The 13,937-nt window shown below is 42.3% G+C and overlaps 1 protein-coding gene across 1 annotated transcript in view; it reads left to right on the top strand.

Moving 5' to 3' along the window:
- Positions 1 to 13,937, top strand: part of LOC135223702 (uncharacterized) — a 331,013-nt gene that overhangs the window by 289,940 nt on the left and 27,136 nt on the right. The window contains 2 exon segments of the mRNA XM_064262426.1: positions 3,199 to 3,426; positions 3,764 to 3,856. Of these exon segments, the coding sequence (XP_064118496.1) occupies positions 3,199 to 3,426; positions 3,764 to 3,856 (321 nt within the window).

Genomic DNA, 13,937 nt, shown 5'->3' with positions numbered 1-13,937 from the left:
TGTGACCACATTTTGTTTCAATTTTAGATTTTTTTGGATTGTGAAAACTGATGCTTGCTCTGTAAATACATAAGCACAGTTTATCTCCTATGGAAACAGTCTGAAACTAAAAAACATACAGCATACAAAAGAACCATAATTTCCATGTATACTTTTGTATCAATCATTCTCATGTACTATCATCCGATCATTAAAATTTGGTCCAAAGACCCTGCACCTCAGCAAAAAAAAGTAATAATTTAAAATACGTATATAAAAATTTATTAAATAGAATAATAGTAAAAATCTAGAGGTGCTCAATTAGAAAACAAATCTGTAAGGGCCCTCTTTGCTTACCTATGAATGAGAGGGCCCCCAAGGTCACCAGCCTAGGGGTTGCATACCCTAAATCCGCCCCTGCCAAAGACGTGATTTCACCATATACTTTGTGAATAGCATTAGACTACACTAGGGTAGGCTTTCTATGCTGTAGTTTTGGTAGATACCATTGATAATGCATATTTTATCTGCGTTAGCTTTTAACTAATACATGGGCTAGAAGTAAAAGTTCATTAGATTAAATGCAAATCTTAATGTATTAAATCAGGCTTACCAACCTTGTGACATTTCTAAGAATTAATTTGGACCTCATTAAATATAAAACTATCTCATGCAGCACCCAATACTCTCAAAGGCAAATCAGTGGAATAAAAGGATGGGGACACAGGAACAAAAGATGCTGGAGGAAGACTAGTGGAAGGAGGAGACGCCAAAATGTCCACTTGGAGAGGCAAAAAACCTTCCCATGACAGACAAGTCGAACACCTTACGTTGATCCTTCTTCTTATAGAAAGCCCTCCACTGAGATATAGGCCTGGAACAACATTCTGGGCACGGAGTAGAGACAGTACAAAAATTTACACGGCACCCACTGCAAGTCGAATGGGGATCTGTAACAAAAGTAGCCAATAAACCTGGAACATGGAAATACCTGAATTCCTGGACACATATGTTGATGGGGCTTGGAGCCCTTCGAGGAATCCATGATAAAAGGACATAGACACACACACATTCTAAAAAGTAAAGAAGTAACAGGCAAACAAAGCAACCGGTATGGGAAGGAGAGTGCAACACAACTACTCTCCAAGGTGGTCAAAGAAAGACTGATGCATCACGAGGTCCCAAGCTTGGTCGGTGATCAGCTTCCACTTCGTATACGTATGGGTTGCCAGATGCCACAGATTCCTTACTTTACAATCTTTGATTGATTTTAACTGGTTTCCAGCTGGCGCTAGAAGATTATCTTATTGTTAAGACCTCAGGCGTGTAAGCTATGAGAAATGCAAATTTGAATCAAAATTTGGCATATTAACAAGCAGTTACTACTGCGCACAAGACTTTGACATAAACAATCAAATCGAGAGACTGCCATTTGCTGATGTCAGTTACCGTAACAAACATTTATTAAAGGTTGCATTACAGTTGTCGACTAGTTAAAAATGTCCTCTAATTTTCAGTAGTGACCTCAATAAATAAAAGAATCGTTATCTTCCACGCAATGGAGAGGAAATTGGTTTGAATATATGCCACTATGTGCAGGCCACAAAGCATTTTGGAAGAGGCAAAAGCAACATCCAATATTTACAGAATCACAGCTTTATTTCTTTCAATTTAGTGCATTTATATAAATAAAGTAAGTTACATTTTTAAAACCAGCTCTGATAATTTAGGAAAAGGCAAATCTAAAATGAATTTCATTTAGAAACTAATGGCTGTGATGATGCCAATAAAATGCCATCAGCTGATAATTTAAGATTGTAAATACTACAAGAATGCAAATGGTGCCTGAACACTGTGTTCATAAATTATGATACAATAATATTATGACATAAATGCATAAGTTGTAAAACTACTTTTATTAAAATAAACATTATACTTGATACAACTGTATTATTTGACTTTTGCAAATGTATGCGTATGTGTTGATTTAACAACTTACCCAATGGCCAATAATCTATCAACTGAAGAGCTTGTAATGAAACATAACATGCTCTCTCTCCCTCAGGAAAGAATATTACTATCATGTGAGAGCAAAAAGAATCATATTTATCTGTAAGGATAAAGGGAAGGAAGGGAGAGAGCCATATGACCCATGCCCCTCCCCAACCAAAATGATGGTAAAGAGACGAAACAACAATCATTACTGGTCCTGCAGATGGGAAGTTTCAAAATATCTTCAAAATAACAAATGTAAAATGCTAAAGAACAAAATGTAGCTGGTACCTCTCTCCCTGAAGGGGCAATATCTCCTTGGGAGACGGACCAGCATTACACATAACACAGCTGATGACGAAGCATAGGAAAAGGTGTGAGGCACAACTACTGCAATTTGCATGTTCCTAAGGAAAGTCAACACAGGAATCATGGAATGCTGTCTAAAAATGTTGACGTCCATGGGACTTCTGGGCTTGAAAAACCACAGGCTTGGGTAAAAATAAAAACTAATTTTGGGGGGGAGGAGAGCAAAGCAGAAGACAACTCTCCAGGGTGGTTAAAGAAAGACTGGTGCATTACTAGGTTCCAAGCCCGGTCGATGACCAGCATCTACCTCTTATACGCACGAGTTGCCAGATGCCACAGATTCTTGCTTTACAATCTTTGATTGTTTTTTAACCAGTTTCCTGCTGGCACTAGAAGATTATGCTATTGTTAAAACCGAAGGTTTGTTCCACTTATGAACTATCTATCTCTCTCTCTCTCTCATGTGCAGCTTTAAGGAAACAAAATCAGGAGATTTTAGGTCTTTGCAGATAACAAAAGCCTGAAAAATTTGAAGTGCTGGAAAACATTAAAAGGTTTCGGATCAGAAAGCGTACTTAAAAGTGGTTTAAGCTCCAACGTAGCAAAGGTGTAAGAATTTCCGGGGAGATGCTTATGGAGCAGACCAGAATATATGAGGTCTAAATCTATTACCAGAAATATGTGTGGGTTCCTCAGTAAGCTGGACAAAATTGGAGGATGCACAGAACTAGAAATTGTATTAAACTACCAATAAATATAAATACATACTGTACTGTAAATTGATATGGAGAAAAGACATTCCTAAATACAGTGCTCATGATCATTAGAAGTTAAATCAGCAAAGTAAAATATTTTTAGTTTAGTGTTTTATCTGCATGTGGTGATGTTATATAATTTTTTCCTATTTTGCTTTTTTAGGTGCTTTTCTCAATGTGGGGTCACCAAGAATTAAGAGAAGTATATAAGAAAGCAGGATGGAAAGAACAAGATTTTGTTAGTAAAAGTGTAGCGGCGCGAAATGCTGCAGGAGGTGGTGCCAATTCTCCTACAGCTAATAATACATTAAACAGACCTATGGCTTCTCAGGGAGGTACAAGATATGAAGACAGAACTATCCAACGAGGGCAAGGGAAGACCCATCAACAGGTTGGTTCATTTTTTTTTTTTATTAAGACTATCAATCTATTAGCTGTGTCTCAATAAAAAGGGAAAAGCAGATGTAAAAATGTTTGTTGGTAATCATTTCATTGTAATAACTCTTCCATTCTAGTTCTTTCTAGGTTTTTCTCCCAGTACATCCAAATTAGTATATACTTTTTGATATTAACAGTTTAACTTTGTCAAAAGTTAAATTATTTCACTTTGCAATATAAATACTACACTATATGGTTGCATAGTCTGTACAATTATAGTTGGTTTAAATGGAAGTCTTTATTGAATGCTGAAGTTTTCATATTACATATATGTACATTTTCTTAAACAGCGTGAACAGTTGCCAATGTCGGACATGGGATATGGTGGTGACGGGGGAATTGTTCCTCCTGCAGGCGGGGTAAGACTGTATCCTCCTGTTCAGGTAGGTGACCTCTAATGCCCCCGCACCAACACTGTACATGTTTGTAGACACACTCACTAATACTTCTCCGTGTCATTGTAACTCAGTTTTATTGTATTTTATGTAAACTAATTTCTAATTATAACATACTACTTGAAAAGTATTTGGGTATTTTGCTTATGATAAATATGTTGACATAAATCATCAATTAAAAAGTAATTTGGCATTATGCTTTTAATAAAGGGGGTGAATTATAAAAATCTGTAAGATTATTAATTACTAATTCGTGACCAAATATTGAATGTCACATGATTTGTTTGCATTGATAGTTTTTCTTGAAGACTTAATTTTTTTTTATGAATTGAGGGGCTTCAAAATATAATTCAGAAAAACGAACTGATTTTACTTTGGTCACTGGATATTTGTAATGTATAGGTAAGCCCTGATCATGTGCAAGTTGAGAATTGGCATTCCCTTTTGTGTTCTACATTTAGTCTATCACACTAGTGGAAATATTTTAGTTAGTCTATCACACTAGTGGATTTTAAAAGCTGAATGCGAAGAATGGTATGATATGCTGGTAACAGTACTACATATAGTTTTTCAGTTTTTCTAAGTAAAAACACCAAGAATTAAAATCCAATGACAAGCTAATCAGGTACCAAAAAATATATTTATGCACATTTTACATATTATTATTAATTCTGAACAATTAATAATAATTGTTCAGAATAATTTTTTGGGTAAAATTCAAGTTACTTTTTACAATAAAGATTAGTTATAAAATGCTTTCTTGGAAACAAGCATTGTTGATGAGGCATAAGAATGTAAATGATATAAGAGTAAAGATCAATTTATTCAGTTTCCATGTAATATTATATGTCATAATGTGGAGGCCTTCAGTCATAGCAAAAGAAGCAGTAGGTAACTGTGGATTAGAAGAAGAGAAAGCTAAGAACAGGATTGAGAGAGAGAGAGAGAGAGAGAGAGAGAGAGAGAGAGAGAGAGAGAGAGAGAGAGAGAGAGAATGGTTGTATGTAAATACAGTTTTACAAGTAATAATTAAGGATGCTGGGGAAAAATAATGAATTTACTAGTGATAGTTTAAAGGTTGCAAGAGGAGATAGCGTAAAAGTTATGCAGGTCAATGGAAACCAGGAATATCGGGTAGTAAAATACGTAACAGTTATGCAGGTAAATGGACACCAGGAATATGGGGTAGTGAATGGTATACAGATACATAATAGAAAAGGGAATAGATTAAAGTAAAATGAGGGGAATAGGTAAATCACACAATGCAGTATGTACAAAGAAGGATGGTAACAGGGTGTGTACAAAAGTTTTGGAAGTCAACTTCTTGGAGTCAACTTCTTTTAGTGAAAAGAAGTCATTGTTGAATAGGAGTGTAAGGATAAAGACTGATTTTGAATAAGAAGTTAAAAAAAATTGGTTGAAGCTGTTGAGACAAACTGTGTATAGATTGTGGCACAAGAACTGTTAGGGAGGAAATTGGATATACATAGAAGTTTCATACAAGAGCATTAAATTAAAGAATTAATCAGTTATTTCAAGATGATTTTGTCTTGAATGTAGGATAGTTTGTTAATAAAATTGTATAATTTGGAAGTATTAAGAGAGAGGAGAAGGAAGATGAAGAAGTGCAGGATAGATTAGAAGGAAGTTGAAGATGTGCAGGATAGATGAGAAGGAAGATGAAGAAGTGCAGGATAGGTGAGAAGGAAGATGAAGTGCAGGATAGATGAGAAGGAAGATGAAGAAGTGCAGGATAGATGAAAAGGAAGATGAAGAAGTGCAGGATAGATGGAGTGAGGAGATATCAGAAAGTTATAGGCTTAATATCCATAAAACACAACAGTGCATGCAAGATAGATGTGATTGATGAGTGTACTGGATTTGAAACTGCTAATTTTGTGGAAGTTTTATTCATGAAGTTGATCCACAAATCAGTAATAATAAGTTTGAAGTAGCTTTTGAATGGAGTAGTGAGCATTGTGATTTTTTTCTTTCCACCCCCTGTTGTAGGAGATCACTTGATGTGAGTAGTACTAGTTACAGACAAACTCATACAAATCAAGTGATTTTCTCTAGTAAGAGAGAATTTTTATGTCCTGTAAAATAAAATAGACATTACTACATTCATACTTAACCCTTAAGGGCTGGGCTACATATACATCATGACCAATTAAAGAAAAAAAATACATCAATGGGAAGAGGAATATATACAAATGCACATTGTGTAGAAAAACCATTTTTTTTATTTTCGTTCCTATCTATGGGAAGTTGAAAGTTACTATTCACAACCCTGTGTGGTGCCTCTTTTACAAAGCACTTGTAAATATTATGAAGTTAAGTTTTTTCTGATAATTTATTTTTTGTAAAATTATAATTACAGCTGCCACAATATCATAACAGATAGGAACTAAAATTAGTAACAAATTCTGAGTATATTTGTTGTAAAATATTGACATAAATTTACTGAGATCGGGAGATGCAATAACTTTTGTTCATATGCGAACAAACCTTCGGTCTTAACAATAGGATAATTTCTAGCGCCTTGCTGGATCCGGTTAAAAAGCATATGAAAGCAAGGAATCTTGTGATATCTGGCAATGCATGCGTAGCTCGGGTGAGGATTCGTCAAGGACGACGCTGCTACGCCAGCCTTTTCTTTGACCGCCTGGGCAAGAGTCGTGTTAACCTCTCTTGGCCTTTCCCCGGTTCATTACCTGTTTTATTTGTGTTTAGTGTGTGTGTTTGGCTGATATTATGGCTTCTTCTGCTCCTTCTTGGCGTCAACGTATGTGCCCCGGAGTTCTAGGTTTTCTGTGTTCTCGTTTTCTGGCTTTGGCAGCGATTGACCCTCACATAATGTGCAGTAGGTGTCGTTCTAATTTTTGTACTATCACGAATCCTTGCACGGAATGCCGGGCATGGCCTAATGAGCAGTGGAGGTCGTTTTATGGCAAGAGAGAACATCGGAGGGTTTTGACTCTTCCTATTTGGGAAGGTTTTTCGCCTCTTCCCGATGTTTCGTCTCCTGCAGTAGTCAACCCCCATAGTAGCGTTGTTCCAGCGTCTCCTTCCTTTTCTTCCATTGATTTGTTGATGGAAGTATCGGGAGGCCACCAGGCTAATGTATGTAATGTAGCCTCTTCTTCCTCGGGAGTTTATTTGATTCCCAAGAAGGGTGAGGCTTTTACATCAATCTCTTCTCTTCCAGAGTCAGAGGCGTCCAAAATGGCAGCGATTTGGAAGATGCTCGGGCTGGGGGTCCCCCGTCCTTGGAGGGGTTGCTAGCGCATTTTGTGGAGTCTTGCACCCCCCTCCCCGGTCTGGCCAAGCCATCCCCCCTCCTACTGGCCTCGTCTTCGTGGGTAGCATAAGTTGGCCATCTTGTATTGCTCCGTCAGTGTCTGCTGCCGCTTCTTCAAGTCGGAGTGACACTGTAGCGTCAACCCCGTTGATGACTTCACGGGATCCGTCTTTGTGTATTCCTCTGCCAGTGGCGTCTGATTCCCCCTCGTACCGAGGGGAAGCCGTAACGTCACCACCACTTGTGACGTCACTCACATCGATGAGTCTCTCCCAGTCGTCTCCTCTGATCCGCCTTTTTCAGCCGTGACGTCATCCCTGCCGCCCAGTTTGCTACATCTCCCTTCCTTGTCATTGGAGCCTTCTTGGGCACATCAGTCTGAGGTCATATGCCAGGCAGTGGGCTTCAGAGGTTGGACTGTTTTGGATGTGAAGTTGGCTGCCTTATCGGTTGGGAGGACTGGTAGGAAACGTGTTGCTTCGTCCCCGCCTCCTGAGAAGAGTGCGCATAAGAAACCAGTACTGTCTTCCTCTTACTCTTCCCCCTCTACGCCCCGTCGGCGTATCAAGCGCTGGAAGGCTAAGGACTTTGCCCTTCCTTCGCCTACTAGGGAGGAACAATGCTGTTGTTTCGGGTAGCGTTAGTGCTCCTTTCTGTGTGCGATCTGCAGGGGATGCTTTGTCCTCTGCCTCGAATCACTGGCGTGTTAACCCCCCCCAATCCGTAAGCATTGCTAGCGTGTTGCAACCTCCCCTGTCCATGCACATTGCGAGCGTGTTGCAACCTCCCCTGCCCGTGCACATGATGTAAGTGCTCCTTCTTCTCCAAGGCCTATTAGTCGCCGTAAGGATCTCAAGGCGCCTTTCAAGAGGTCGAAGGTAGTGAGCGCGGAGTTGGTGCAGCAGGAGTGTTTGCCTGCCTCTCTCACTGGTGCTTCCAAGAGTTCGATTCTAAGGGATTCTCCTTCGATCTCGAGTGTTCGGGTTTCCCCCCATCTCACATACGTACACCTGCCACGCCCATGACCATTCATGGACATGTCGAGTCATCTGTTGAGATAAGAGATGTTCCTAGTGTTATAGTGGGTTCATCTCGGAAGTCGACGCATGGACCCAGCCCAGACAGGTAGTTGGGGTTTTGTGCTGTTTGGCTGCTAACCCTTACGTTAATTTTGGTGGGGAAGGTGCCTTAGAGGAGCCTACACATCTTTCTCGTCGTCGGTCTCCGTTGCCAGAGCAGGAGGAGGGAAACACGCAAGAGTTTTTGTCTTCCTTTTCGGAAGTTGTTGATCTCATTCGTGGGTTTAACAATTTGGAAAGTAGGACTCAAGCTCGGTTGTCTTACACTCCTTCTTGCTTGGAAGCCATGGTGGGAGCTACTCAGGACCCCAAATCATCTCTTCAGCTTCCTTTGTCGGGGCACGTTTAGTCGGTCTTGCATAAGGTTAACACCTCTGTTTTGGACCAGGATGGTTTGCATCGCTCTAGGGGCTCTACCAAACTACTACCCCCACCTCTCACGAGACACAGGATGTACCATGCTACGAGCTCTGCTTTTTTGTTGTCACGCCATCTTAACCCAGACGTCATTCGCTTGAACCCGGGATTGACTTTGGAACAGGTGAGGTCGGTGGCTCCGTCCTTGTCTCCACAAGATGCCTCAGCATTGAAATCTACAACGGTTTCTTGGCTGGACTTCTGTTCTGTGGTTATTGCCAAGATAGCTTCCAACAGGTCCCCTGAAGGGTTAGTGAGTGCATCCTTGCTTGCCAGTCTGTTGCAGTCCGGGGGCAAGACATTTTCATATTTGGCTCACCTCAGTGCTAATTTATGGGCTAATCTTCTTCTGAGTAGAAGGGACGTGGCTTTGTCTAGGATGGAGAGATCGCTCAACACCGAGTCCTTGCTGGCATTGAGGAATGGAGATCTGTTGGAGTCCCAATTTTCGTTTCCTCGGACAGAGCTTGAGAATGTGATAAGCTGGCGCTGGGCTGACACCAAAGACAGACTGGTGCATCAGGGCGTGTCTAAGTCTGATTCTCATCCTCGGAGACGTCCGGCTCCTCCTCCTCCCTCTGTCCAGCAGCAGTCAAGGAGATCGTCGCCTGGTAGGCCGTTGAGGACCTCGAGTTTGGCAGGGCCTTCCCGTTCGACACAGCCTAAGTCAGAAGATCAACGCCCCTTTCGCTCTTGTTCCTTTAAGCCAAGCAGGGGCCCAGGGGCTAGAGGTAAAGGTGGCCGTCGGGAGGATAGGCGCCTCTCCCTCTCCTGCGCCACAGGTGGGGGGTTGCCTGGCGGGTCATTGGGCCAAGTGGCAACTATGGGGCGGAGAAGTGGGTGGTAGATGTCCTTTGGTTGGGATACCTACTGCCATTCGACTTCTCTCCTCCTCTGTCGGACAAGCCGCAGCTCAGGAAGGCATATCCTCCAGATTCTCTGAAGTCCTTGGCTCTTCGTGAGGAAGTGCAGAAAATGCTGGACAAGGATGTGATAGAGGAAGTAGTGCGTTCGTCCACGGGGTTTTAGTCACATCTTTTTGGTGCCCAAGGCATTGGGACGATGGAGGCCTGTGATCGACTTATCCACCTTGAATCACTTCATCAGGAAGACACGGTTCAAGATGGAGACCCTGCATTTGGTGTTGGCAGCCGTGAGGGAAGGCAACTTCATACTGTCGACAGACTTAAGGGACGCTTACTTCCAAATCCCTGTTCATCCCACGTCCAGGAAGTTCCTTCGCTTCTCTCTTGGGGACAAGGTCTTCAAGTTCAAAGTCTTTTGCTTCGGGGTGACAACAGCCCCTAGTGTGTTTACAAGGGTCTTCTCTCTCGTGTCAAGTTGGGCCCATGCTCAGGGGATCCGTTTGCTGAGGTACCTCAACAATTGGTTAGTCTTGGCAGTTTCCAGGGAAAAGCTGCTGCAGGACAAGGATCCTCTTCTTCGGTTCTGTCTGGAACTGCGCATATTAGTCAACCGGGAAAAGTCGAACCTCATACCCACTCAAAGGATTCTCTACCTGGGCATGGTCATCGATACGACAGTGGCAAAAGTTTTCCCGTCAAATCAATGATTGGAGAAGTTGCGGGCGGTGGCGCGTAACTTCCTGTCAGAGTCACATCAGTCAGCTCATCAGTGGCAGGTTCTTCTAGGAGTGTTGTCTTCCCTGGAGAAGGTGGTCCCTCATGGGCGTCTTCATCTTCAGTCTTTGCAATGGAGACTGGGAGAATTTTGGTCTCTGGCAGGGGACTCTCCCCTGTTAATGGTTCCTCTGTCTCTGGAAGTGAGAGAAGACCTTCGTTGGTGGTTGGATGACCAGAATCTGTTGAAGGGTGTCCCTCTGCATTCTCTTCCACCGGACTAGCTTCTGTTCTTGGACGCCTCCCTGCAGGTTGGGGGGCTCATTTAGGCGGCCTCATCGCTTCAGCCGTTTGGAGTTTGGAGGACAAGCAGCAACATATCAACGTTTTGGAGTAGAAGGTGGCTTTCCTGGGTCTGAATGAGTTTCGGGGGAAGGTGATGGTCATTCTGTCGTTCTCGTGTCGGACAACACCACGGTGGTAGCCTTTTTGAACAAACAGGGAGGCCTGATTTCACGTCAACTTCACGCCTTGACCATCGAGCTTCACCAGTGGGTGGTCAGGAATTCGTTAGAGCTCTCAGCTTTGTATATCCCAGGAAAACGGAACGTGGTCGCAGACAAACTCCGTCACCAGGGTCAGATCCTAGGCACAGAGTGGTCCCTTCATCAAGTGGTGGCAAACCAGCTTTTCCAGATTTGGGGGAGACCCATGCTGGACCTTTTTGCGACATGCTTCAACAGGAAGCTGGAGGTGTTCTGTTTAGTGGTTCCAGATCCTTTAGCATTGGCAGAGGACACATTCCAACATCCCCGGGACAACTTGGCGGTGTATGCCTTCCCTCCGTTTTGTTTGATCCGTCAGGTTCTGAACAGGCTGATGAGTTCACAGGGTCTCAGGATGACTTTGGTAGCCCCTCTGTGGCCTCAGGCGGAATGGTTCCCAGATCTGCTGTCGTCGTTGTCAGAGGTTCCGAGGGAGATTCCCCCTTGGCGACATCTGTGTCAACCCCATGGAGGCTATCAAGTATCTCCTCCGAGTGAGAGGCTTTTCTCAGAGAACAGCTGGGCATATGTCCAGCAGCCTTAGAAAGTCGACCTCCTCAGTTTACCAAGGCAAATGGGCGATCTACGGTAATTGGTGCTGTAAACAGGGTTTTTCTCCTCTCGCGACCTCTATTCAGCGAATAGCAGACTTTTAACCTTCCTCAGAGACGAGAAACGTTTGTCTGTTTCTGCCATTAGTGGCTACAGAGCGGCCCTGAGTTTGGTGTTGCGCCTTAAGGGTATCGACATCTCCTCTTCCTGGGAATTTTTCCTGCTAGTTAAGGGGTTTGAGCAGTCCAGTTCTCCTAGAGAGCTCAAGCCTCCGATGTGGGATGTTTCCTTGGTTCTTAGAGCTTCACTAAGAGTCCATGTGAGCCCTTGCGTCATTCACCTGACAGGAACCTGACGCTCAAGACAGTTTTCCTTCTGGCTTTGGCATCTTCCAAGAGGGTAGGAGAGCTCCATGGTCTGAGCTATGAGGTGAAGCACACCAGGGGTTGGGGGTCCATGTCCTTCAAATTTGTCCCAGAATTCGTGGCCAAGACCCAAAATCCCTCTGTGCATGATGACAGGTTCACTTCGCTTTCCTTTCCGTCACTGACTGACTTTGTGGGTGGTGATGCTCAAGAGCCTCTGATGTGCCCTGTCTGGGCCCTGTGTTGCTATCTTAAAAGGACTCGGCACTTTAGACCAGGCTGCCGCAGACTTTTTGTTAGCACAGGCCGTACAAAGAAAGAGGGGTCTTGAGAATACTGTCTCTTTTTGGATACGGGAAGCCATCAGCAGGCATACTTGACTCTTGATGATTCCACCATCTCATCTGTGCAGGTTAGAGCGCATGACGTTAGAAGTATTGGTCTCTGGCTTTCAAAAAAGAACTTGACTGTACATAGAGTGCTCAGCGCTGGTACTTGGTTACGCCAGTCCACGTTCACCTCCTTCTATCTTAAGGATGTTGCCCACAGATCTGCAGATGCGTTTTCCCCGGGTCCTGTACCTTTGTATTTTACCTAAAATGATTGTGTGGATGAGAGAATGAGTGAGTTGGCTGGTATCCTTCTTTCTCTTGTACCTTTTCTTCTTCCTTCGGGTGGTTTTAAGGAATAGACACGTCATTCGCTGGACTGGTCTGATACGGTTAGTAAGGTAGTCATACTGAAGTGTGGTCGTGCAATTCACAAATATCTTACCTGCTATTAGGTAGCATATGCTCCACTCCTTGGCAAGGAGGGTTTGGGGTAATACAAACCCTGGTGTCTTGGTTTTTTTATTGGACAGTCAAAGTTTCTCTTTGGTTCCCTATACAATGGTTATCCCATATATCATTGTATGTCACTCAGGTTCTGAGTGGTTAGATATAAATTTATCAAGCTTCTCAACGGGGTTCAGTCCCTCTCCAAACACCATTCCTTTTGAGAGCTGGCCTGGTGGGTAGGCCCCCAGCCTGTCTAGGATGTCCAAGTATGAGTCTATCCTATTGTTAAGACTGAAGGTTTGTTTGCGTATGAACAAATGACAAATTTTCTAAGACAATTTGTATTTTTCAAAGCTACAAACCTGAGGTCTTAACGTTATACTGCCCGCCTCTAGCCACCCCTCTTTTTGTTAAGTCATCCTGAATTGGGAAAGACTGGCGTAGCGGTGTCGTCCTTGACCAATCCTCACCTGAGCTACGCATGCGTTGCCAGATATCACAAGATTCCTTGCTTTCATTTGCTTTTTAACTGGATCTAGCTAGGCACTAAAAATGATCCTATTGTTAAGATCTCAGGTTTGTACCTATGAAAAATACAAATTGCCTTAGAAAATTTGTCATTTTAGGAGGTACAGTATACATGTTTTTTCTAATATTCCTTTGCAAAATTACAATTATAACTGACATCATATCATAAAAGAACTACTACCAACAACAAACCCTGGGTATATTTATGAGCTACTAAATAAAAAGATGTCATGTGAGAGAGAGGAGCAACTCATTCCCCCCTCAAGTCAAGAAACACATTGATCTCCCCGAGCTAAGCCAGTTTAAAGTTGTCACTACATGTAATTAATTCACAGCACCCGTCCATTTGGTATCCAGCCCAGTTTGTTACGATGCTCTTGATTGGCTAGTGATGAGCCAGTCACAGGGTTGGAAACTGACCAGTATCTAACCAGCAGTTAAACAGTACACATTGCTTCGACCTCTCATGACTAACATATCTTTCATAAGTTATAATTTTCATTACACGTCATAAGTCATAATTTTCATTACACGTCAGTTTTAAACTAAGAAAAGTAGTGTTTCCCAATTTCATCACTAAACATTGTCAGGCCAATGATTTATGGATTAAAATGATATATGAATTATGTACTTCAGTAAACTTAATGGTAAAATATGTACGTACTATTATGAAATTAACATGAAATTTTTAATATAAAATATATTCTTTCATTCCTTACATGACATTGCAGTGCATTCATCATTTATCATTTTGTGTTTCATACAATATTGTAGCTTAAATGTCATGGATGACAGTGCTACCAAAAAATTATAGATAGGGCTATCAGTATGAAAATTACAAGTGAAAGATTAAGAATATTAAAATGAGCTGGGATGCATGATATTGATGCTCTCGAGGCATTCTGTGCAGGGATTCATTATTG

This window comes from Macrobrachium nipponense, chromosome 20 (assembly GCF_015104395.2).
Source record: "Macrobrachium nipponense isolate FS-2020 chromosome 20, ASM1510439v2, whole genome shotgun sequence".
Lineage (NCBI taxonomy): Eukaryota > Metazoa > Arthropoda > Malacostraca > Decapoda > Palaemonidae > Macrobrachium > Macrobrachium nipponense.
This window is presented reverse-complemented; position numbering and strand designations above follow the sequence as displayed.